Source organism: Manacus candei, unplaced genomic scaffold (assembly GCF_025592945.1).
Source record: "Manacus candei isolate 608988 ecotype Guabito, Panama unplaced genomic scaffold, ASM2559294v1 h1tg000051l, whole genome shotgun sequence".
NCBI classification, from domain to species: Eukaryota; Metazoa; Chordata; class Aves; order Passeriformes; family Pipridae; genus Manacus; species Manacus candei.
The window spans coordinates 4037674-4064987 of record NW_026138099.1 but is presented as its reverse complement, the minus strand read 5'-3'; the positions used below and the strand labels follow the sequence as shown (position 1 = coordinate 4064987).

The following is a 27314-nucleotide window of genomic DNA, read 5'->3' as shown; positions in this document are numbered from 1 at the left end:
TTGGTATAACTCTTCAGGCTTATGTGAACAAACAGTATCTGCAGTATTCTAGCCCATCCACCATTGCCAGGAATGCAGAAAACACCCCATGATTCCTAACAATGGTCCTTGGTTAGATGCTGCAGAAGGGTCTTGTGCACAGTGCAACCAGCACTGGGAACACCACTGAAAGCAACACACCTTTAAACCCTGCAAATTTAGGGCCAAAAATCTGTTTTACTTTCTCGGATCTGGAATATACTCTTCTGTTGTAGAAGAAAGCAAGCAATTTTTTATTTTTTTTTGAGACTTAACATCTCTCAGCTTCAAACTTCCACCACACTCAGGCTGATTGCCTGAATCAAAAAGTGATGATTTATAAATAAAAATACTCACTATGAAAAATAGAAAAAAAAAAGCCTGCACTGCTTTTTGAAGTCAGGACTGTTGCCAAGTTACTAATTTCTGTAGGAAAATGAACAGGTGGTCCAACTTCAGTATGAATCAAGACCTCTATGCTAAAGTAGTGGTTTTGATACACAAGTGTCAAAACCATGAGAAGCAGCCTAAGTCAGTGCTGACCTCTTCTGTTTATCCTTAGAGAAATTTAACAGTTTGCATCCAGTTAAACCTATCACAGCACACCAAATCAATAATGCTGTCACATTTTAATTACATGTCCACCTTCAACCATGATGCTGTAAAAGCCTGTAGTAGAGAGAATTCTGAAAGCTGGGCAGGCAGAGCTTAGCTCCACATCACTGATATACTGCAGCTTACTCTCCATCACTAGTATGCCCTTCAGTTAATGAACACTTATCACTGTGCCAAGAGGTGGGTCTTAAAACAGGACACTGAACTAAGTAGCTTCCCCAGCAAATATCAAACTCAAAAAGTAATCTGATTAATTCATTTGAGCATTGAAGATTACCGGGCCTCAGGATGCGCGCATCGCGTCGGCGCGGGCCCGGCCGGCCCCGGGCGCTGGGGCCCGGCCCCGGGCACGGAAAGGAACAAGAGAATGGGAGCTTCGCCTGTGCGGACAGTGCCATCGTGGGAGTTGAGAGGGGAGCCCCGGAACACACTGAAGAGAAGGACAACTCTAAACCTGGGCAGATGGAGCTCGTCAGCCCTGTAAGGCCACCCATCTAAGAGAAGGTCACTCTAAACAAACCTACGTCCTGAGGACCTCGCTGCCACCGTCCGAGCTCGCTCGGCCCCGGCAGATGAACCTCAGGATTAAAGGGTGGGCTCAGCTCAGCACACACTGGGTCTCACCTAAAAAATCCACTGCGCAGGCTCAAAGGCCTTACCCGCATTTGCAAAGCCCCGTATCACCAGCGCGCTTGTAAACAAATGTGGGTAAAGACCTTTCCCAAATCTTTGTTCACGAAGACTGGCCATGATGATGATGAAGATGACCAGTCAAGAAACCAATTAGGCAGTTTAAATGCACAAATACACATTAAAAACACACACACGAAAAGTAAATTCAAGGATGTACACTGAACATAAGAAGCAAAAACAGAGCTGCATGGAAACCACAGATACAAGAAGGAGTAAGTTCCAGCTTTGGCCTGACAAATCTAGACAAGTTTTTAAAAACCTTGCTAAGTTGGGCAGTAAAGTTTCCTGGAATACTACCACATACCTTGCATACTGGAAAGCCTGTAAGCATTCAAACAAAGAGGGAATTCACTGCTCTTCAGAACTCTAAAAACTAAAAATACAAGAAAGCTCCCTTTACTGACCTTCCTTATCCACTGAGTAAACAGAGTATCACAGGCCACTTCAAGAAAAACAAGATGTTTTGTTGGAAAAACTGAAGAGAAAAACTTTTTAAAATATTACATTTCTTACTTTTTAAGTGTAAAGAAGAGCACTTATTGTGTTTTTCTTAGTACACATCTATATGGTTCCTAGTTGGCAGGCAACCATTTGTCAGCTACAATGGAAACTTTCCCCTAAGCCCTGCAACTTCCTTTGGATCTTAAAAATTAATACTCCTGCAGTCCCCTGTACCTTCCAAACATGCTGCAAAGTCTGCAGCTCTTACAAATAAGTGAAAGTCACTAATAAGAACAGTTTATTCACTGAGTTAAAGCTTCTCATACAAAGGCACAAGTGTCAGAGCCAAGACCACAACACATCAGCAGCAATATCAAAACAATACTTACACATTCAAGGAATTTAAGGATGGGATTTTTTTTTTAAACACAGTATCTCATGTGACTAAGCTTCCACTGGAAGAGATGAGCAACCCCATTTGACAGCAGGCTGCACCCACATCTATCAAGGTACACACACACTCAAACCTAATTGTATTCACCAGAGCTCCAAGAATAAAACTAATTGTCTAGGAACTGGGATAGCAACCCATGAGAAAGAAGAAGATGAGAACAAAGTATTTAAGTGAGGTGTTGACCAACTCCAGATGAGCTTACTTTCAGCCTTAACTAAGGCACACTAAGATTAGTCATATGGCAATTCAGCTTGGTAGATGAGCTCACAAGTTCCAAATCTACTTTCTGCAGCTAAAGATCTTATTTTATAGATATTTAAAAAGGATCATGTCCTTTCTTTTTTTTTTTGCTATAAACTTTACACAGGAAATAATGACATAGCAGCAGAAAGTTCAAAGAAGCGGTATAAACAAGACCTCATGTAAGGATCCATTAACTTTTAAAGCCTCTCAGGCACTCTTAACACTCACAGTAAGAATCAATGCACTTCAAATTCTACCCCAAGAACTATACTGCGTGCACAAGTGCAGGATACACATATTAGCAAATGGAAAATAAACTCCTCTGGGTGCCTCAACTAGTGCACAGAGACCAAGATAATCATTGCTGGTTTAGAAGCTGAGAATGGGGACAGTACAGAATAAAAAGCTCACAAAGGCTCTTCACCTACCACACACTGTGTACAATTCCTTTGTACAAAGACAACCAAGGGGAAAACTGCAACCAAATAAGACCAAACAAGCACATACAATAGAAGATAAGCAGAAAATGCACTTCCTTTTCTCCAGAGGACTTGCTCACAGGTCAGAGATGCCAACAAATCACAACAAACTACACCACCTTTTAATTAAAATCTGTTTCACAACACAACCCAAATGAGATATCAAACATCTTTATTAGTAGGAACTTCTTGGAAGTCCAATCACTATAGGCATGCTATCACAGCAGATGGCTGGAGAGTCCCCCTTCACATGCCAGTTGACTTTAGCAAGCCACAAGATTAAAACCTGCTTGAAATACATTCAAAATCTCCACCCTGCCACTGCTCCCCAGCTGAATGACATTTTATCAATTTAGAATGTAAATGACAAGAGAAAAAACTTAAGCTGCACAATGTTCAAACTATCAACTGCAGCCAATTTAGATGAAGTGCTAAATGCTCTAATGACACCGTTTGAACAGCAATCACATTATAATTCAAGCTCTATATTAAGTCGTACAATTGCTCACACCTCAATGCATAGAAGTCACAAGGTATTTGTCCTTCATCTTGGATCAACCGTATGGTTTTGATTTCTGGCAAAGTTTTTAAAAAGGAAATGCAATACGTATTCAATACCATACAAAGTTCACATAATCCAAATCCTCACCAGGTACTTTGAAACAATCCCATCCCAGCAAGGATGTTCTTAGCTCTCTGAGAAGCCCAGGAATTGAAACTCAGACGCTGCTTTATAAGGGGGAATGATATTTACCAGTCAACCCAAATTACAGATGTTAGCAAGACAATTTAAGTCAGGAGGCAACATTCAAATATCATAAACTGAGAAGTAGCTACGTCTTCAAAGCAACATTTAGCAAGTGTTAAATGTTCAAAGCAAGTTACTGAACAAACCCACAGTCCATATGACAAGCTAACATATAAATATTTAGGTGTTTCTTTCATCTTTTACAGATGAATGTGAAAATCGGAAATCAACTAAGGGTATAACCAGACAACCTAAAAGCCATCAAGAGCAAACAGCCTTAAATCAAAAGATCTAGAAGTAATGAACTTAAGACAAATCCCACAGCGTATTAAAATGTCCATTTATCTCCAGATACCAGGAGACAAAGACAGCTGAGATGTTAATAAAGAAACCAGTATTTTTTTATGAGAGGAATGCCACTGGTCGCAGGACAAATGGCATTAATTCTTCAGATAAAAAAATCTCTTTCCTTTTCAGAGTAAGACTTAAGAGGAATACTGTGAGATTTGATAGGGCAGGTCAGTATTAAGGTGCCAAACCTTGCTCATATATCAAGTGAGTCCAACAGCAAACAGAAGTTTCATTGAATGTCAGCCAGCCTACCTGGATGACTGCTGGAACAGAATTGGTAGCCTCTGCTCTGCTCAGTGTGGTGTACTGGGTCACTCATTGTTCTGCTCTGCTGTATTTACAGAATATAGACTACTGCCAGCTAAACACTAACCACCTCAACAGTCATCACTTGAAGCAACACTAAAGCCTCAATGCTCCTGCAGTTGTAAAGTACTGGAATCCTCATTTTGTTACTTTTCCAAGTGAACTGGAGTTCAACATCTCTTTAGACTTGTACGGAGACACAGCAACAGGTTCTCCTACCTGGTATTTGTGCCAACACCAAGCCACATCACTTTTTTTTCCTAAGAAATTATGATCTTCCAGCACTTGCTGTTACCCCAAGCCACTGAATGGTATCTCAGAGAACATTCTTCCCTACATCACTGCCCTACAGTGGGCTCTGGGATAACCCCACATATTTTGATGTTCAGAGCGCTCTGTATAGCCAAGTGAAAAGCAAGACAAATGCAAATAAGTTACTGTCACTGGATGCTTATCAACACAGAAGACCTAAAAACTCCCTTGTGGGGATCCAGTGCTTCCTAAACCCTGGTTTTCAAATAAAATTACCATCACATTTCCAAGATTGCTTTCCCAAGCAACCAAGAAAGTATCAAACTACAGTTTCTGATCTGCACACAACTTTTCAGTCACAAATGGTACCTGGACAAATAATTTGAAAAAAGTCTTCCAGAAAACAACAAGGGCACAAGCTTATACTCACAAAAGAGAAATGAACTATTCCCAATTGTCCAGAAGAGAGATCACTTGGACTACTTACTCATACTGCTGCCTATTCATACTGCATGAAGTTTCCTTCTCACTTATTAGTAGTTAAGTTCACTTTAATCTAAGTTTATTTTAGATGGTGTGATCTTGTACTAAAGTAAAAAACAAATGTGCAATTTCACAGTGAAAGTACAGTACTAAATATCCTTAAAGTAGACAAGGTCCTTTTTAACCTTGATTCAACAAAAAGCTTTCTAAACTCTGTTTCCTTTTTGTTCCTATGAGAAAATGGAGAAGCAATTAGCATTTACAGTTTAGTTCCTGCTTCCAAAATACCCCTTTAACTTTTCGTTATTATTTTTATGGTGGATATAAATAGCATCAAATTGTCAATTCACAGCTATTCTCTATGCTACCTATACAAATAGGGTTGATTTCTGGCAAGCCATAAAACAATTATGGCTGAATTCCTGTAGCCCTTTGATATTTCGGCTTGCCTGTAGGCCTTCAAAGCCATCTTAGAGCAATGCTAAAAAATCTAATTTCCAGAACACATGGAAGGAAAATAAAGCATTTTAATTCCACATGTTCAAACATGAGCACACAAAAATCTTAGCACTGGGATGATTATGTCTGAAAGTGACTTAGAACAAACACAGATAAGATACAGCAACAGTTTAAATCAACACTGCCTCACAGAAGGCAGAGATACAGACATCTTAAGAAAATGGGGCATAAGGCATACTGCACCTTATTGCCCAGCACTTTCTGCAAGTTGGGAAGCACATTTTCCTGCTTGAGCATTCAGCTCTCACCCCTTCTTGTGTGGATGGCAAAGAAAGGAGTGAGAAATAATCATAACTTTGAAATGCTGAAACTGCTGAAGCCTGCAGGGGAAGCAAAGACATGAACTTTCCCTTTAAGGTACTGATATTGCCAATACCAAATTACAAATACATTGAAAGGCAACTATCACAGGAACCTGAAGATTTATACAGAAGTATTTTATCTTCATAATATTATTTATGTTATGAAAAGGGTCCTCCCCACATTTAAGCAGGAAAAGCTGGTTCTTGCTGTACCAATATGGTTTCTCATAACCATGAAATATCTCTGAGAAATATGAAGGGGTTGTTATAGTGTTGTCCTCCTGTCTACCTGCAGCAATATTTTTATCTCTTCAGCAACCTGGAATTTAGAAGAGATTAAACTGAACAAATTGAAGACTGATTACTATATTTCTTTGTATGGGAGAAACTTCCACGTTGACCAAAGAAAACACTATTAGAGTAATACAATTCACATTGGTGTAGACACATAAAAAAATCCAAAATACCTTTAAACTCCTTGCTATTTTAAGTGTCTGCTGTGTTTAGGGGGAAGTCTAAAAAGGTTTTGCCATTAATCCCTATTGTGCACAGACATACAAATGTAAATACACATATATTAAAAGTAGAATTATGGACTCTCTATTCTAGATTTACAATATGTATAAATGAGGCACATGCCCCATGTCACCCTTTTTTTCCCCTCACAGAATGAATTCACAGGCTTCAGAGGTGTTCCATAAAATTAGCGACATCCTAAAAAAAAACCAAAAAATGAAAGTGACATAATTTTGTGCTAAATCCATCCTCTTAAGAATAGGCACCAACCTGGTGATCCCTAGCAAGGAAGTGTTTCAGTCAATAAAGTATCAAAAAACAAAGAGCAACCTTTAAATCATATCCTTTCCTGATTTGCCCTCTCCTCCTATTCTTTGGTGGTATTTTTGAAAAAAAAAAACAAAAAAAAAACAAACCCACATGCTTCTTGTAATCATTCAGAATTTTGCATCATTTTTATGAAGTCCACTCTTCTTAACTTTTGGAAGGAAAAATGGCAAAAACCTTTTCAATCCCATACCTAGTCATTGCTGGAGGCAGTTTTTACTTTGTGTATCCCTAATCTGCAGTTAAATCATTGGGTCCCCACACTGGTTTTGTGAAAACTATTAGAGAAGTGGTTCAGAGATCAGTTATATGATATTAATGTACAGGCTGCATAAAATGTATGCAAGAAAACAACCCCCTAGGGAGAGCAAGAAGAAGCAGCCCTATCTTCAGTGCCTGATTGCATGCCAGTCTTAACCACCATTAATTTACTTCAGTGTTTTTCACACAAAGACACAGATGCATTTTCTTTATGAGACTAAAACTATTCAGCAAAAGAATGTTCCAAAAATTTTCTGTGTTTAGATTAAGTGATTGAAGTTACTAAAGGTAAACAAACTGATCTAATGACTGCATTAGATTTCAAAATCATTTACTGTTAAAATTTTTTTAAAAAGCTGTTATTCCTCTAAAACTTCAAGATATGTAAACATATTTACAGATTATGGACTACCTATATAACTTAATATATACATACAAAATGCATCACTAACCTGATTTTATAAACCAAAGGTTAATAAAAGATTTTAATCAAGAAAATACTATTATCTAGACGTAGGGACAAACTACAAAGGAAAACCAAACTAAAATCAAAATGTAAAATTTTCTGTTGTCTAGACACACATTGTCTAGATCTAAACTACTCAAACACAAATTAAAAAAAAAATTAAATAATCCACCTGAAACACAATAGCCGTTTTTGACTACATGTTTAAAATGTCAATCTAGAAGTAATTTATTTGGATTTCAACTACTATAAAATTTCAGTTCAGGCATTAAGACAAAAATGTAAGGAAATATCCCTTCAACCTAAGAGCAGTAGTCTAGTACAACTAAACTTTTGTTTCAAAATCTACAAGATCTGAAGTCGTTGTTTAACTCTGCCTCTCTTATACCACAAATTCAAGGAAGTAACCTAATGTAGATCTGCTTCATAGAAATCAACTTGTTTCTATTTAGTTTCCAGGCAATACTCACTAAAAAGAGCACTGCTAGGATAGGACAGCAGTGCCTGCAGAAGCAAACTGAAGCGTTTCACTGATGCTGGCTACCTTATTTGATTTAGGTTCAAGGACTGATCTTGGTGTATTTGCACAAGATTGCCAAAGGCACTCAAAGAACTTGGATGGAGCTGCTTCACAATAATTTACACACAAATAGCTCATAGCATTTTTAAGTTAGTTGTAAGTAATTTCTTTTATTAAAAAAACCAAAAAACAACAACAAAAAACCCCACCAAAACAATGATATCTAGGGAAGAATTATAGAGAGAATACCACTAAAGAATAATAAAAGCCAATATCCTTAAAAGAAAGGAGATCATGTAATTACAGAGACTCGTTGAAGGGCTCTTACCTCCCCATACTTACACTTACACAGTGAAGATAGAAGAGTCTATGAACACAAGATAGAGAATAAATTTATGTGTTCACTAAGACCAATCTCAAAAAGTCTAAGAAGTCTACCTCAAGTATATCCTTCAAATAACAAAGATATGCAGTTGTATTGCTATACTGCTACTTCAATTAACCTAACTGTAATGAATTACTGAGTAGACTATAAATTACGGGTAAAATACTTCTTGCTGAGAAGACATCACAGTAATATTCTGCAGAAATGGGCTAAAAACTGGCTCCGCTGAAAGTGGTAAAAAAAAAAAATCCTCACCAAATTTAAGTTGGACTTTCTACTCTAGAATATTTGTTATATAAAAATGGAAGCATTTACAAGACTCACAAAAGCCAACACTTAGTTAAAAACACTTCAGACAAATTAGTGACAGCTAGACAAAGATACAACAACTTGAGTGTCAAAAAGCTTTAAAGACATAACAGTGCAGGAATTTTATCTCAGATAGGAGCAGACCTTTGTAGTTCTAAGAGGCAAAGCTTTCGTAGTAGCAGCGTCAAAACAGAGCAGAAACCTATTACAAAGGAATTTACAAGCACAGTATTTTCTGACTTCAGTATAGCAAACAGACATTTCTACAGAGATTGTATTTTAAACAAAAGGATAAATAAAACCTTCTGAGTTCCCTCCCCCCCAAAACATCCCTATGCTTTCTACATCTTACTCATATCAGGATCTCTTTATTTCTTGCCATTGCTCATGCCAATGCCTTGCTCATTAGTTTTTAGATGTCTAAAGTTTACCTCTTGGGGGTTTTTTTGGTACATTTAACTGACCTTGCCCAAAACTAGTATAACTGTACTTCCATCCTCTAGTCAGCTACTAAACATAGGGAATAATTTACCTAAATATTTTCTGCATTCAGTCTTCAAACACACCAAAACCCTTCCACAACTTCCTCCCCCTTTCTTATAAACTCCAACGCAAATCTCATGCATTGGCAGTAGATATACATCTCTGTTTCCTTGTCAGCCTGCCCATTGGGTCACTGCATGCTCTCTTCCATGCTGCCTCCACTGCACTGGAGCAAAGCTCTGGAATGCAGTACTTGCTGAGCCAGTGGTCAGCAAAACAAAACCAGAGAGCCCTGGGAGACGCAGATCGTGACAAGGAAGCGCACACCATGACAGGACCTGGATCCTAAGCAGCACCTCCAGTTACCAAGCAGCCCTCCAATGAAAGGCAGCAACTGGATACTGGCTGCAAAGGGCTGGGCATTGGGTCTGGCTAAGAATAATAAATCTGTGCTCACAAGTGTCCACTTCTTTCCCCAAGCAGAAGTTTACCTTCTCACAGAGGCAAAACACAACATCAGGTTAAAAAACTATTGCAAGAGCATGCTGTTCTCATAAAAGTGAAAGCTTCTCAACTTTATGTGTTTAGGGATATAAAGAAATAATTTGTTAGAACTATTTAAAAGTAATTTTCATTAACATCTTTTCACAGAAACAGATTGGAAACTGATTTCTGTCTCACTACTACGATTATGCACATTTCAATATACTTTACTCTTTCACACAGTTTTGTCTTTCCTTGCAGTCATATTAAGTCACTTTAAGACACAAAGCATGTCCAGAAATACAGTGTGTCCCAAGGTTGGGCAAAAAAATACGCAAAAAACCAAACCAAACAAAAAAACCACTCCACCAAATCAACAAAAGAAACAAAAAAATAAAGCCACCAAAAAAGAAATCATCTGGCAGTATCCTAGTTAACAATATCTGCCCTTGAATATTACACCAGATCTGTGTATCTCCATGTTCAGAGAGCACACAAGATATCAAGTTTAATCCACCTCTTTCCTGCTTTTCAGGAAAGCATGATGCTAGTGTTGTGATGACAAAAACTGTGTAAATTCTTCAATAAAATATTCACTTGGGATTTTCATTACGTAAGACGAAATGTGAAAATAGTTTTTCTGTTATTACACATTAGAGAGCCTGGCACTGGATAACAAGAGGAACTAAAATGCCATTTATCCATTTCATACCAGTCAATCAAAATTCATAAGGAAAAATTCCACCCTCCATTACCAGAAAGGTTGCTCTGAGTAACATCATACACCTGCCATCTTTCCCACACACAATGGAAAACACCCAGGCTGCCTCCAGCCCACAATACAAGGTAGTTCTGTTTTCAGAGTCCCCACATTATTCCTTTAAAGTTAGCAAATGAAAGGTAAAGTATTGTCTCCCTCTAAGTATACAAAGAAAGTTCTCAACTTCCCCTACAAGTCTACACCTTGCCCATCAACTCATTTCAAGATATAAGTTATGGTTACATTACTTCTATCTAGAACAAGCAAAACAGTTAGTGTCATGGAATTGGGTGGAGTTTTTCTGTGCAAGCATTAGAACAGCAAGCACAAGTAGTCAGACTTACTGCAAATCACTCAGTATTCTAACAGCCATCAACAAAATCAATCCACCTCACACTGCTCATTGAGTTCTGGTTTTTTGTTTTGTTATGTATAATAATGCAGTTTGCAATACAATGTTTGCCATCGTAACCACCTGAAAACAGAAATACCTATCCTGGTATTTACCCCCGTGATCAAGATGCCCTACAAAAAATACACACAGCCTACTCTGTATAGGTGTATTCATTTTTACATAGAATTATGGACAAGTTACTGAAGTCTAGATACTGCACAAGCATCAGCTGCTCAGAATATGTCCAAACCTCATCTAAAAGAAACTAGATTTGATCCATCTTTTAGATGCAGTTACAGCTATCGAGACCTCTGCCACCACAGTGTGCACAAATTTTAAAATGAAACTCAACAGCACCACGGGGCTCTTCTGGGAAGCTCAAAGAAACAAACCCATACTCCTCAAGAGAGCCAGAGCCAGTGCACGAGCTCAGCACAGGACTGGCAGTGTGATACAGCCCATATCTGGCAAGCAAGGGAGAGAATTAAGCCAAGGATACTGATAAGAAACTCTCGGATGACATGCATAAATTTTAATTTTAAAATTCATTCCCACACAGATATTTAAGTAAACATACAAATATTTTAAATACCAATCTGTTCTTCCAGTGCTTTATATACTAGAAGACATATCAAAAAGTCAACAATGATACAAAAAGAAACAACATCTTGAATTACAAGCTAAGTGTTTTATAACAAGATGAGAAATCATAATTTCCATGCAAATATATACAAGTGCTAGAATTTAACTGTTCCTATGTCTTCATATATTTCTATCAATCACTACCAGGAAGGGAAGAAAGAGGATGATAGCATATGAACTGAATTCTGCTGGTTTAAAATTGCAGGTGTTCATCACAAGAGTCTCACATAAATTAATGTAGTCAAACTGCAGCAGCCTATAGACTTAATTCTGGATCAAATCTTTATAAATTAATCTGGTTTTTCCCCAGTATTATCAACAGGCTTTAGAGGTTGCAACTATCAAGTTGTCAGCCTCTTTTACAGATTCTAACAAAGGACATAATAATCCCCTTCAATATTTCTCTCCATAACCTGAATGTAAAAGAAAAAAATAAACCCGCAACACAAAAAACCCCAAACAACACATCAAAAAATAACCGTAACAATACTGCATAACATTGTTACAAGAACACCACAAAAAAAAAAAAAAAAAAAAAGAAAAACACAAAAACCCAAAAATATCCAAGATTTTACAGCTTACTGAATCTTAACAGACATAATTATACCCGCAGTTCATATTGCCTTGCGGTGTATTACTATAACACATAAATAAATTACAAGGACTCAACTAGCTTTTTGGGGGTTCACAGCCAAATCCACTTTATTCAAATCAAACAACACCCTATATACAAGGTTCAAAGTAACACGTGTCTCCCTTGACCAATCACCATGGGGTATCTCACTGCCCATGTGTATGGGAGTACTTGGGAACTACATCTCCCCGGGTGCTGTTCGGCACACTTTCTGAAACCTGACTTCTACATTGCCTAACCTGTAATATTAAATACATGGTTTAAACATTCTTACATCTATTTTTCTAAGGATAAAAACTGCACATAAGTAAATAGAGTCACAACAATATACACTAAACAACCTAGTTGTTTTCTTTTTCTCAAGTAAATGCTAAAATATTTAACTGTCTACCAATTTCACCATTGAGGTATCTCCCCCCTCATCTTACTACAAAAAGTGAGAGTTGATCTTACACACAATAGTCTGGGTTTCTGTACTTAAAGCGAGTATTAGTCTACAGCTATCCAAAAATCTTGGGCCCAACGGCCCTGAAATTACATTCTCTACTGCCCAAAATTCTGGAAGAGTTACAATCATTGAGTTAGGAAGAGTTACAATCATTGAGTTAGGAAGAGTTACAATCATTGAGTTAGGAAGAGTTACAATCATTGAGTTAGGAAGAGTTACAATCATTGAGTTAGGAAGAGTTACAATCATTGAGTTAGGAAGAGTTACAATCATTGAGTTATTAACATTGTAGCTTTAGTAAAATGTAACCAGAAGTTCTTAAAACTAAAAATACTGTTTCAGCAACTAAATGCTATTCAAAATAAATCTAATGTGAAATAAATAATCAAGGTTCATCTTTTAAGACTTAAGATACTCAGAACTGATTGGCAGTTCTGATAGAAATCAGCGTGTGCCCTTGCAGAAACGTGCTTGAAGAGGGAAGAAATCTATTTGAAACTAGACATCCATCCTATGCAGGAAAGTGGAAAAAAGCACATATTGAACACATAAATTGCACAATTAAACCACACAAAAAACCCTACAAGTAAACTTAAAAAATTAAGTTTTTGACACTGGAGGACATAGCAGCCTTGTTATTCCCCTGTCTTGTTACAGTGAAGTACTACAGAAAGTACAGTCACTGTGTATCTTGAGCAGGTGTAATAGCCCATTGTCACACTTCAGTCTGCATTTACCTTCATTTCAGTCCAATGCAATTCAAGTCTTAGCAGGCAGCAAATCAATTCTCATGAAAAGGGATCATCAGATTTGTATATTCATAAAACACATGTACACTGCCCAATCTAGGAACCAAGTCCTTATTATACTGTATACTTCTAAATAAAGCCTAAACATTGAAATTGAATGTGATCATTTTTAGAGACATATTAATGAAGGGTATTTATTTATTAGAAGTAGGGTTTCCTATACAAGTGCCATCTTAACATCAAGGCCACCAATTATTTATTGATGTCATTCACGTAAATATGAAACTTGATGGCTTCCCTATATTCAAACTCTTCTCACTTCCTCTGAAAAAAAGAAAACTGTGAAATGCCCTTGTGATTTGCATGGGGCTGAATTAGAAAGTGCACTTGAAAACGTGCGTCTTCTCAAAGCTATTTAGTCTCTTATCAGAGAGCAGTAACAAAATTAGGTCTCAAGAGTTTCCTATTAAACAAATTAAGTTCTTCACTAGATACCAGACGTTTCATGTGGCCACAGCTGAAATCCACTGATGAGTAAATCCATGCCCAATAACACAACCATTTTGCAATTAAAATAGTAAGAATTGCCCCAAAAGATGCAGTATCGAGCCTGTATCTGTTAGACTGATGGGAAATGAAATTTCACATGCCTATCACACTACAGGCTTAAGCTCAGGCAAATTTAAGAGGAGAAAAAAACAAACAAAACAGGCCTAAGTTCTTACTAATGTAGCTAAATATCTTACTAAAATACACAGCAGAAAACTGACTGCCTATTTAGTGACCTTGATGGTCTGCCTGCACTAGCTGGTATAGAGAAAACTTAAAATCATCTGGGAAGAATCTGCTTATAGATGCCTGTTCTCATACCACTCAGTTTACTAAAATTAATAGAATTAAGACTCTCATTGACTTTAAATGCAGCACAAAAAGATTTTCCTTTTTTGCAGTTAGTATTTAAAAGCCAAGTTTATTTCAAAATGTTATGGTCCACTAAGTCTTATTCTGCGCTAATAGACAATATTAATGAAAACAACCAATACTGGAGCTGTGAAGTTTCTAGAAGAATATTAGAGTTTGGTCCATCCTATAGTAGAATATCAAACAGCTTCACTTTCACCACGTTGCCCTACCATTGTAAAACTTCCTGAACTAGGAGATGCACTAAGCATTGCCATTCTTCACTGTGCAGAGGAAAGTAACATCTTCCACTTTTTAAGTTACAACATTCCAGTGCCCAAACCAACATTTTCATATTGACTTAATTATTAGCACAGTAATATTGCCCACCCATTTTTTTCTTTAATATGAAAAACTTGGTTTCCCAAAATATGCCACTGTTTAACAGAAACTGAATCACTCATAGAACTCACGAGAACATACTAGTTCCAGTGTAGATTTTGGTGTGTACTTAAAAGTCATCAACACACAAAGTATGTGTTTCCTTAACCAAATGAAATACTGTAAGAGAAATAGTAGTCAGGCTACTGTTGCAGAGCACCAGCATTCATTAGGAAAGAAGAAAATACTTTTGCATTGCTTAGCATCCATAAAAGTAATGAGACACATTATCACACACAAACAACAGCTCCTTTTTTGGAGACAGTATAGCCACAAATCAAAACTAACTGGTCAGACTATGTGACCAATACATCTGTTCTAGAACAGGCAGCAATTACTAGTATTGAGGCCATGTTGCTGAGAACACAGCTGTGCTGGGCAGGACACATCTCAAGGACGAAGGACCACCACCTCCCTAAGATCTTACTTTATGATGAACTTACCACCGGCTACCGCAAGGGAGGAGCCCTGAAGAGGAGATACAAGGACTCCCTGAAACAACATCTCAGCCTTGGTCATATTGACCATCATAACTGGTCTACTCTGGCCTCCAATCGGGAGGCCTGGAGACACACCACCTATAACGCTGCTGCTTCTTTTGAGAACGCACGCAGGATCACTCTAGAGGAGAAAAGACAATGCAGAAAGAATCGCGTCTTGCCGAATCCATCCAAGGAGTCTTTCTGCTGTGCCTTTTGCAACCGATCTTGTCTATCTCACATTGGCCTCTTTAGCCACCAGCGCGGTTGTAGCAAATGTGAGAACAGTCCTTTCCAAATCTTCATTCGTGAAGCCTAGACATGATGATAGCCACAAATCAAAAGTAACTATAATCTGGTGACACATCTTGTTGCATGCTTTAGAATATTGCACTTCTACACATAGCACTATTTCCTTCACATGAATAATGAAAGATAAGCAGCATGTGTTTTGAACTAAAGCTAGAATTTTGGAAATTCTCCGTATCTTCTCTTAATCGATTTATATCCATATCACAAATAGATGAGGTTTGAAAACAGCAGTAGTTATGATTGCATGATGATTCTAGAGAGCTTTTGTCTTGCAAATACTACTCCAAACTGAGTCTAGATGTGAGTCTACTCTCTTTAACAAGACAAGCAGTCTTACAGCCATCACCCCCATGAAACTACTCATGGAAATCAGACAGCAGGGGCAGACCATTAAATGGCTTGAAGTAAGGGGAATCAGTCATTGCCAATGCCTGTATGCTCCACCATGCAGGGATAAACTGAAGCACTTGGTCACCATAAGGCAAACAGAAAGCAATGAAACTGCTGCCAAGCTCAGCATTTTAAGGGGAGACAGGCTAAAAGATGAATACTATTTTATCAGGTTACTCTAGCTTATGTATACTTTGTTCCTCGTTAGTTACCATCACTCTTCCATCCTACCTACACACACAAACCAACCTGCTCTGCACTCCGAAGACTGACCACCATTTCTAGCTATGTTGCTACACTAAAACTAATGCACCTTTGGGGTACAGAACCCTGATTGCTCTACAGCAACTATTAGCACGACAAACACTTGGACACACCTTTGCAAACTCACCACCAGCCTCTAGTATTTCCAAAATTTCTAGCAAAAACAGAACAGATAAGCAAAGTCACAGTTGTAGCTGGCAAACTGACAGTTTATCCAGCTATTCTCATAAACATGCAATCAAATGACCTGGCAATAATTTTTCTCTCTTTCCTCCCTTGGTGTTTGGAATTACTATGCCCCTAATAAAAGGTGATATAGCAGCAGGAATATGTTATGAGTTAATAACACCTCTGAGAGCCTGTTGATTTATTATTTTCAAATTGATCCATGAGCTTTACAGATAGACTTAATGAAATAAGACTTTTCCTAGTAAGCATACATATTAAAGTAGCCATTCTTATTATGAATCCAGAGATAAAAAGAACCCTTACCATAAAACTAGGTCTTATGATGGCTAGTCAGTATATTAGCACTTTCTTTTGATTAATATTGTACACCTAACTTCAGCATGCTCAGAAGTAGTTTGTCAACTGAGTAGCTCCAAGTGGTTAAATTATCCTGTACTAAAATAATAAAGTATATAACTTCAGAGGAAATGATGGAAAACAAGTAGTTTGACTAACACCACAAACATGCATATCATTCCTATTAAATATGCAACACTTACGTTACCAAACCAAACTACTAGCACTGATTTACAGAGACAAAAAAACCCCCTTAGAATACTTCTATCAGAAATTTTAACTGTATTTCTACATTAGAAAGACAAACAAAATGCTCCCATTTAAGATACACACATCAAACACCACAGTTCCAAACAGTTCTGAATAGCAGAAAACGTTCTAGGTAATTTATACATGGATCAGTTTCTCACTGATTTCAGGGCCTGAAATTTCTTAAGCATTTATTTTTTCACTCATTGCTGTAGTTTCAGGAGGCTAAGCAAAGCCTAGAAGTGAACAGCGTGCCTGCCATCCAAGGATAGAAGTGGCTTCTAGTTCTCCTACAGCACAAGCCATGTGCAAGCACAGTACAAGTCTCCTCCCGGGCTATATAAGCTGGCATCTTTCCCAGCAGTTGCTACCTCATAAAAACGATGCATACAAATAAAACCTCAAAATAAACACTTCAAAACAATGGCTTAAATGACTGCATAACTGAACTCAGCAGCTGGAAACACAAAGCACTTCAAGTGGCAAATCATGCATCTTTCACTTGCAAAAGTCCTAAACTACACTCTCATTAGCAGGCTCCACATCACATCTAGCAACCAAGTTTGGGCAGCAGACTCATGTTCCGGGAGGCCAGACAGCAAGTAAATAAATATAGCATGGATAATAAAAGCATAGCAGATCACCAACACCCCCTATGCAGACAGAGCTTCAAGTACTAAATGTACTTTCTACCACTGACTTCAATACATCATCCAATTCACTGAATATTGATAATGCTATCTCACCTATTTAGACTACTTAGACCTATTCTCAGGAGTTTTTCTGCCAAACTATTTAGATTGGCCTAAAGTCATGTTTTTCTGTACAACAAATAGAAGAAAGCAGAAGGAAAACTCCACCAGACAATCTGTGCAATTTAATTCATCAGTAATACTGCAGTATTGCATACAATTCACTGAAAACTGTGCGCTACTGCACTGGTTTACAATAGATCAAAAAAATTAACTGACTCTATGAAACTAAAAGGGAATTAAAAGCCTGTATATCAGAGGACAAACTCTGCCTCTGAAGTACTGTAATTCTTACACTCTAATGTTTAAGGGAAGAAAGTATTCTAGAGGAAACACAATAATTGATGTAAAAAAAAGTCACAGCTTGGTATCTTCCAAGTGAAAAACATTAAATCAAAATACATGTTTTTACCCTGCCAAAAAACAAAGCATTTTTATCTTAAGACTGAGAATCTTCCTGTCTTTTGCTCTCTGAACATTCAATTTATTCCCATCTAGCTCTAAGCAGACAGGACTTATGATGATGTTGTTTTAAGGAACTGGAGGAGTACTAGACCCCAATACAGACTACAGATCAAATGAAGGATAACTCCTAAGCATTTTGTCTGCATAGATAAATAAACCTGTTAACTTCTTTTATTTATACTGTTACCTCAACTAATCCAACTACAATAATCAGGACAGCAAGGGCTCCAGAATCAGACATGAACAAAAGGCTTCTTATACCTCTCCCAGCCCAGTTTCTGTGGGTACATATGCACCACGCATACACATCTTTTGAGACCTTTTCATGTACTCACGAAAGGATGAAGCCCTGAACAAGCAGCTTGCTGAGGGACTCCAAACACAAGTACCAGGCATCCCTGTTCCAGTCATACAGTACACCGGGAGAAAGCAACACCAGCCAGAAGAAAGTAACACGTGGGCAAAAATATCCAGTGAGGACCTACACCGGGACAGAAGCCAACTCTGTGCCACCCACAGCTCAGAGACCAGGAGGAGTCGGGACCCAGACGTACGGCTGGGCCGAGCTTTGCGGCCCCGGGCAATCGCCAGTGGATATCCCCGCGGCAGCAAACGCGCGAAGCGGCAGAGAGGAGTCCCTCCCGACCCCGGACAGCCCTAGTAAGGGCGGGAGAAGGGCCCCGGCACCGACGGCCGCTTTTGTTTTCCAAGGAGATCGGCACAGATCCATCGGCTGCGCCCGCTCTGGGCCGGCTCCGAGCACTCGTCCCGGAGGAGAGCTCGCTACCGGCGGTGGGGGCAGGAAGCCGGTCCGGTCCTCCCTACCTCTTTTCGGCCTGGGGAAGCTCTCGTGCAGGTGAAAGATGACTTTCTCCACAAAGTGCTGAATGTTGCTGTGCTCGGGACCTCTGACAAACACCATCCAGTCGTGCGTGAAGCCCTCTACGGTGGGTTTCTTCCTCACCTGGGCTCGGTGTCCCAGCTCCAGCTTCACCTGGACGGCGCACTGCGGGGAAGAGGCGGGGAATGCCCGGTGAGCGCCCGGGGAAGCGGAGATGGTGCGGGCAGCCAGGGGGAACGGCCCCACCGCGGGCGATGCGGGGACACAGGGACTCAGCGGTGCCATAAACACGGCAAAGGGGGGGGGGGGGCAAGAACAGAAAGGCACCGCTACAACAACAAAAAACGGCCCCACAGGCGAGGGTGCAAAACAGCTCTCGGTGCTACCGGGAGGCGAGCCGGGGGCCACTGTCAGGGACGCCCCGTCCTCCCTTCGGCGCCTCCGCGCTCGCTTCCCCCGGTGCGGCGGCAGGACCGCGGCTCCCTCCAAGTGCGTGCGCGCGCCGCGCCGCCGCCAGGAGTAGCGGGAGGCAGGGAAAGCAGCACGAGAGGAGAAATTCCCGGTCACGTCAACCCCTTCCCGGCGGCGGGCGCCTGGCAGCGCCGGGAGGAGGGGCGGGAAAGACCCGTGGTGCTCACTCACCGAGCCAGCCATGCCTGGGGCGCCGGTTCCGCTGGGGCTCTCGCTGCCGTCCCCCACCCCCACCGCGCAGCCCTAATTCATGAGGACGTGGAGGAGATGGCGGGCGCGCAGAGGAGCGGCGGGCGGGAGGCGGGCATCCTCTGCTTCGCTGCTCCCGCCGGCTGCGGTAGTGGCTGCTGGCTCCGGCTCGCCGCTCTCCCGCTACCTTTCCCCGCGCTTGCGCTCGCGCTCCCGCTCCCCGCGCCGCGCCCGCTGCAGCCCCGGCGCTCGCCCCAGCCCCGCCAGCCAACGCAGCGCCCGCCACGCATGCGTTCCGGCCTGACACCGCGCGGGGGACATGGCCGGGGGGCGGTACCAGGGCGGCGCGATAGCCAATAGCGTGCGAGCTCCTCCGCCTGGCCCCGCCCCCGCCCCGCCCGCCCTTAAAGTAACAGGTTGTGGGGCCGGGCCGGGAGTGGGACAGCTCCGCCCGGCGGGATTCCGGCTGGCGGCCGGGGCTTGGGGCCCGGCGGATGGGGTAGCCTCTAGTGGAAGGACTCCCTGCACCAAGGGTACACTGAAAGCAGGACTTTCCGACTCCCCAAACCTCTGCCTCTACTTCGTGTATGTCCCAAACAAACGTTTTTGAAAAGCCGCCGATGAAACCTCCTGGAAAAACAGAGAAAGCGGGACAGGAAGGGAATGCCCGACTTACACAGGGATGGCAGGTGATGATGGGCAGGCAGCAGGCAGGAAATGACAAACGGGATTATTTAACACTTATTTGCAGCACCAGCTGCTGCTTCTGTTAGTAACGTCCTGAGAGTCCCTGGAAACACGGTTACCACCCCAACCACTTCCATATCCCTTCCATAATATGCGAGATAACGTGCAGATTCATGCCACGGGAATATGCCATTCAGGAGCTGGAATTGATTTAGTGAATGTCTAAATCATGGTGCTGACGTCCGTGAGATGAGTATTTTCCAACAGCCACGAAATTGTCAAAAATCGCCTGCGTTAACTTTTGGCACGCTGAAAACGCGTTTATTCTGGTCCGTAATTATCTTTGTGACACTGTTTGTGATGACAATGATAGCGCGGTGACGGGACGCTCAGCACAGCGATCCCTTCGGGGAGCAGCACGAGCATACACCAAAGGTATCTCCCGAGGCCTTCCAGGAGTCACCAAGAGATGGCGCGCGGAGCCCTCGCGATAATGTCCTCATTTGACCTCTCCAGAAGGCCACGATTCCTACCTTCTCTCTTTTCACTTTGGGCATAAGAAACGCACATTGTCGAAATTCTAGCATGATTTAGTAATTCTTTCGAAACTACTGAGCTGCACCTATTCTTACAAAAGTTGTAAACCCTAATCAATTAAATCAGTACTAATAACTTGAAAGAATTAATACAATTTGTAATAATTCCACAAGTTACAACATGACTTGAAATGTATTAACATTAACCTCTCATGTATATGAATATCCAGGTTTTAAAATTGTGATATGCAGATCTAAAACTTCATGTATCTTCTAATAATCTTTCATTGGTAAAGGTAGCAAGTATAGGAACTCCTGCTGAGTCCGTAAACCCATCAAAGCTGATTCTGGTAACTTTAAAACTTTGTCCTTGCGTAAGGACATGTTTGTATGCATTTAAGCAAGGACAGTGAGGCTGGACCGCTACTGTGCTTAATGCACTGGGCTTCCAGCTGTCAGAACCCATCTGAAGAGAGCATCATCTCACTAACTTGGGCTTCTACTGGAAGGAACAGAGCTGGATAATCCTCTGGTATTCTTCTATACTGACTTTCATTTTTTATGTATTTAGACAAAATTAATTTTCCTCTTGGCTTAGAACAGGACTGAATCAATACAAGATGTTTTCCTATATCGCATATCGGTGTCACGGTGGAAATGTTTCTATTACTTAACTTCATTTACGCTGCCTTTTTAGCTACTTAATGGAGACCACTCAGTTGAGTAATCATTACTTAGAAATATCTGCTGAGTCAAGCTCAAATTTGGAAAAGAAAATTAAGTTGTTTAATATTTGTCAGTTGCGAAGCAATGTTGATAAAATTTCACAAATTCCAAATATAATCTTTGGCTGACAGGAGTGAAATCAAAGAATGATCTCGAGCTGTTAAGTGACAAACTGGTGCAATTATTTTCTTCATTTTGTATTAGCAGTTAAAATAAACATTCTTTGATCTCATTATAGCAGATGGATGCAATTACGTGCATCTGGAAGTGCAAAGACCCTGGCCCAAAGAAATACAGAGTTATAAAGGGGAAGGAATTTTCTACAAGTAGAGAATTTTTTTTTCTACTTTAAGCAGCACTTTCCAGTGCTGCTTAAACAAGGTTTACCATGGAATAATTACTCAGCTGCTGGAAAATTAAAGCCATTTGGGTTATGTTCTTAGAAGTATTTAACTACCTGAAGGTTCATGTAATCGACTCCTGCAATGCTAAAAATGCTTGTGCATTTTATGTGTGCTGAAATAACTGGTACAGCTGTAGGCTTCCCAGGAGGCAACCTGCGTTCAAACACCTTCAGACATACCTGCATCTGCCATGTGATGCACAGATCTCTGATTTAGATGGAACATGAGTCAAAATTTCTACTCAGTATACAACTAACTGTATATTGAGTTAGATGTAGATGTGTAACTGTAGATGTGTTAGTGCAGCATTGCATCTGACCTAACAGGAGCTGTATTTCATAGCTACATATGTACACACAAACACACACACACACATATATATATGGTCATTCCACACACAGCTGAAAGGAATTGCTGCCTTTCTGTACTATTTCTTTACACAAGGCAGATATGCCTTGTGCCACAAAAAAAAGGAGACTGTTTCCCAGCTTACTTGGACACACTGAATTGTCTTCAGTGTTTCAAACACAGCTGTTTTAAATTTCTATTTGAAGTTCAAATTTTGTGACCCAAATATATTGACTGACTTTTACATTGGCCCTGTTTTCAAATGTTTCAAAAACACAACTAACTGAAAAAGCTAATATTACTGGCTACAAAGGAAACCACAGTGCCTTTTAAAAATATCATCAGTCTGAATTTCTCTGGGTTTGAGATCTTATAATTCCCTTATGCAATCAGTATAAAAAAATCATAACCAATTCCTGATCCAAGCCAGATACTTTGATTACAATGGTCTGAATCACAGCCAAAACTTCCAATGAGCCTACAGCTGATCTTACACATACAACAAGAAGTATGTCTAAGTTGCTTTGTAATGCCACCTACCAGGAACCAGTGGCAGAATATTCTCTCTGGATTGGCTTTCTTTGGTTAGCAACGTAGGTTGAACAAATGGCAAGTAGCCTTGGCCAAGCATATGCCTATTTTGAAGTTTTACTGGCTTGTCCATTTCTAATCACAAAACAAATAGAAAATAAGCACTTTAGCTGGTAACATATTAAATCCCTTACCAACAAAAAGGATCTTCAAGAGGAAGGGCTGCATGATTTAGAAAACAATATAAAATAGTTTATAACTCACCACCAGTCACCTCAGTGGGACATAATAAAGACAAAAGATAAATGCAAAAGGGGAGTCTTGGATATGCACAATATTATAGTATAAAAGGTTAGAAAAAAATCTGTTTTAAAGGCCTCTAGGGATGTATAAGGAAATTTGTTCAGAGTGGAAAAGTCTTGTTGAAAGACTTACAAGAAGTATTTAGGTTTTTATTTCCTAACAATGGCAGAGCCCCTAGAGGAAATACTCCTGTTAGTCAAAGAAATAAAGTCAAATTCTGTATTCTGTTTAGACCTGTGTAATGACTAAGTTCAGAGAACTTGTTTGGGATTTGCACAACCATAGCCAGGACAGTGTGATCACATGTGCAAGGGAGCTGTTAGGAAGTAACTCCACTGAAATCAGTATTCTCAGATCTTAGCCTGATGGGAAATCTCCCCACTGGAAATCAGCCAGAGTGTGTAAAAGAATTATGTGATCATCCTCACTCTGCATCAGATTCTTGTGCTGGCCACTGTATTAGTTATGTAAGTCAACCATTATTCAAGATAAGAGTTTATGCATATGATCACTATGTCTTGGTCATAAAATACCTGTGTTATTCTATAGCTTGTTATCAGAAAGGTATAAGAGTACACTACCCTCATACTTTCAATTGTAAGAAAAATCTTCCTTATTCCCAATATCATTAGAAAATAAGTGAGAAGCTGGAATGGCTTAACATTACCTTGGTGAGAAACTCATGTGGAAAAGCAGAATTTTTTATCAGTGATAAGTTGTGCAAGTTTCGAGCAGGCTTCCTGCCAATTCCCCGAAACTCGACAACAAGGACCTGCTTCCCAGAGAGGGAAGAGAAAAAAAAAACGACTTAAGCAGCCAAAGCTATAGCAAAAATATATATATATTTTACATATGAGACAGATATATACAATGAGAATACTATACACCACAACTCCAGAAATCCCAAACAGCTCCCCAAAAAGGGAAGAGGGGGAGGGAGAAGGGAAAAGGACAGAAAGGGACAAAGACCAAACAAGTCAACCAGCCAACTGAAGGTAAATTAGCAAAATCTCACCACTTCCCTTTGAACAAGCAGGATGGCTAGACATGGCCCAGCACTCTCCCCTCAAGCGTGGCAGATAACAGCAGTCACTGCAGGCCTCAGCTCCAGATAAGCCAGACCGAGACAGGGACCCACCGTTCTCAAACCTCGCTGGAAAGGAAGAGCGCGAAGTCCCTCCTGCTGGCTTTATTTATACCTCAAGTTACGTAAAGGAATAGCATGGAATACTTCCGTGATCACCTTCCTAGTTCCTTCCTCATTACAAGCTGGTGTCCAGGAAGGCCTAGAGTGAAACCATCACATAAGTACTCATATAACCGCTGGGTCTTAGCTGTCCTCATCTTCAATGAACTCATGATTACACCCTCACTGTGATTCAGAAAGTTGTTTCATCCCAACTTTATGGATGGTGAATTAAACAAGAAGAGACCAAATGCCTTAACAAAGAACAACCAAATAAGGCAAAAAGTGGTGAAAGCAGTTAAACACTGTGAGGAAAAAGTATGACCCTGAAAAAAATGGAAAAAAAATAAAAAATAGAAAAAAGCATGTAAACAAATGTAGCATTGGAGAACAGAGAAACTGAAATTCACAGCTAGCTCAACAATAAAAAAGAATGCTTTAACAGATGTGGAATTTGAAAGAACATTGCAAAATTTAAGGAATATATTACGTACATATTTGCAGAAGTCTGGCCTCAGGATCCTGGTAGCTTCATTTAAGAAATCTAAACAGAAATCATATGAACGAGAACTAGCAACTTTCACATATGAGAAAGTTGTAAAGCAAGGTTGCTCAACATATGGGAGTCAGCCAGTAATCATAACATTGGGAGGAAGATGGAGGTAATTTTTATGAAGGCATAGAGGAGAACAAAACAGAATTAAGATGGTCAAAATGTTTTTCCAGCTGCAGGAGAGTGATCAAGGAATCTGCCGTCTGTATATTCTGACTTGCCATCCAGGTTTCAGAAGCCCGTCCACGTAAGCTCTGTGTGGTCCACTGAATTCAACAGATTTTAGTAGTACAGCAACTGCACTCCATTTACACTCCTCCTAATAGTAGGCACCCTTCAATGAACAAATAATTTCTTATCAGAATACTTTGTATTACCATATGACATCAATTCCAGACACTTTTCCATATATTTACAATCTCAAATAAAAACTACTTGGCTCTCCAAAACATACAAATGCAGAAAGCATGTTTTCCTGACTTACTGCCATTTCTGCCTTCCAATGCTCTGCTGCCTCTTTTTTCACCCATTCTCCATTTATCTGTTCCTCATGCAGCATCTATCAATTTTATCTGCTTCAGATTTCAAATACATACAAATATGTGTGGGAAGGGGAGAGGGAAGGGAGGAGAAATATATATATATATATATATATATACACACACACACAAATGGAGAGAGAGAGCAATAGTTTCCTAGAGCGTTATTCACCAGTGTTCTGCACATGCATCCCCATCTCAAGGAAATCCTTGAGGCACTAGGGTAAAAAGGAGCATTATTTCTTATGAAAATGGATTTCAGGAGACTTGCAAGGCTTTTGGGGGAGTTCTAGAGGATGCAAAGGTCTCCTCTGAGCCTCATTTTCTCCAGGCTAAACAACTCCAGCTTCCTCAGTTGCTCATCATAAGATTTGTGCCCCAGACCCTTCAGCAGCTCTGTTGCCCTTCTGTGGACACACTCCAACACCTCAATGTTTTTCCTGTAGTGAGGAGCCCAGAACTGAACACAAGATTTGAGGTGCAGCACCCCAAGGACAGGGGGCAATCCTTTTCTTAGTCCTGCTGGCTACTCTATGTCTGGTGCAGGATGTCACTGACCTTCCTGGACACCTGGGCACATTGCTTGCTCATGTTGAGCCGCTGTTGACCAGCAGCCCCAGATCCTTTTCCAGCAGGCACTCTTAACCCCAAGCCTGTAGCACTGCCTGTGGTTATTATGACCCAAGGGCAGGACTCAGCACTTGACCTGTTGAACCTTACACAATTGGCCTCTGATCTTTGATCCAGCCTGTCCATATCCCTCTGCAGAGCCTTCCTGCCCTCCAGTACTCCTGCCCAACTTTATTTCAGCTGGAAACTGACTGAGAGGGCACTTGATCCCCTTGTCCAGATCATTTATAAATATATCAAGCAGAACTGGTCCCAGTACTGAGCCCTGTTGCACCCCACCTGTGATTGGCCACCAACTGGATTTGATTCCATTCACCATCACTTTTTGGGCCTGGTCATCCAGCCAGTTTTTTACCCAGTGAACAGTGCAACTCTTAATCATAGAATCATTTTTTATCACTAGCATTGCCTATGTGAAAAGAAGTGTAAGTACTTTTTGAGCTTGCCAAAATAGGCTCACACCAGGTCTTAGCTTTAGTTTTAGCATTGATGGTTCAGGCGAAATCTAATGGACTTCAATGAGAACATTAAAACTAAAGTCATGTCTTGCAAACACACACTGAGTACATCTAAACAAATGAATAGTCTTGTTAACCTCAATGACAAAAATTGGACTGCTTGTCTATTTTTAATTTCTCCTGAGCAGTTTTCTTGTAGGTTTATGATATTAGCTGGTGTTCATTTAAATAAATGTATAGTCTAATAGTCATTTGATTTTGTAAAAAAAAATTTTAAAAAATTAAAGAAAGTGGAGCTGAGGAACAAATCTAAATCACATCCTCAACTGCATTCCTTGAATCTTCCTTAGGTTTTGCAATGCTGCATCATCTAAGCAAAAGTAGAATGCAACTCGTTATTTTGAAGTTAAGTGAGGTTCAGGTTCTATTCCTTGCCCTTGGTTGTCCGGTGTATCCTCTTCATCATTGTCCATGTGGATAGTAACCACATACAAGCTGTGCTGGTTTAAAGGTAAACCAGCAGGGGAAATGAACTCAAAAGAGAGATTATAAATCAGAATAACAATTTAATAAAATAATACAATAAGTACAATTTTACAGACAAACAAGTGGTTTTAACCCACAAAACCCAAATATATAACCCAGCACCTTGGGGCATGAACAGAGTGGTGTTCTTTGGGCCCCCTGAGTCCAAAGTAAAAGGAGAGGGGAAAACCTGTTGGTGAGAGTGCTGTTGCAGTCTGGTCAAGAGTGGTGATTGCAATCTGGTCAAAAGTGGTGGTTGCAGTCCAGTTGAGGGTGGTGGTCTCTGTCTGGTTGAGATCAGTGAGCTGCAGTCTTCCTCTGGATCCTAT

The 27314-nt window shown here is 40.2% G+C and overlaps 1 protein-coding gene across 4 annotated transcripts in view; it reads right to left on the bottom strand.

Annotated features, from left to right (window-relative positions):
• MLLT3 (MLLT3 super elongation complex subunit) overlaps positions 1–19788 on the bottom strand; it is a 119706-nt gene extending 99918 nt beyond the window's left edge. For 3 of the 4 annotated variants that reach the window (XM_051801446.1, XM_051801449.1, XM_051801450.1), the window contains exons 1-2: positions 19542–19788; positions 18884–19064 (exon numbers count right to left, since the gene is read on the bottom strand). In XM_051801446.1, coding sequence (XP_051657406.1) covers positions 18884–19064; positions 19542–19553 — 193 coding nt within the window. In that variant the 5' untranslated portion in view covers positions 19554–19788. Of the gene's footprint in view, positions 1–18393; positions 18818–18883; positions 19065–19541 lie in introns of those variants that run through there. The other variant, XM_051801448.1, reaches the window with a different exon arrangement.
• Between the last annotated feature and the right edge of the window lie 7526 nt (positions 19789–27314).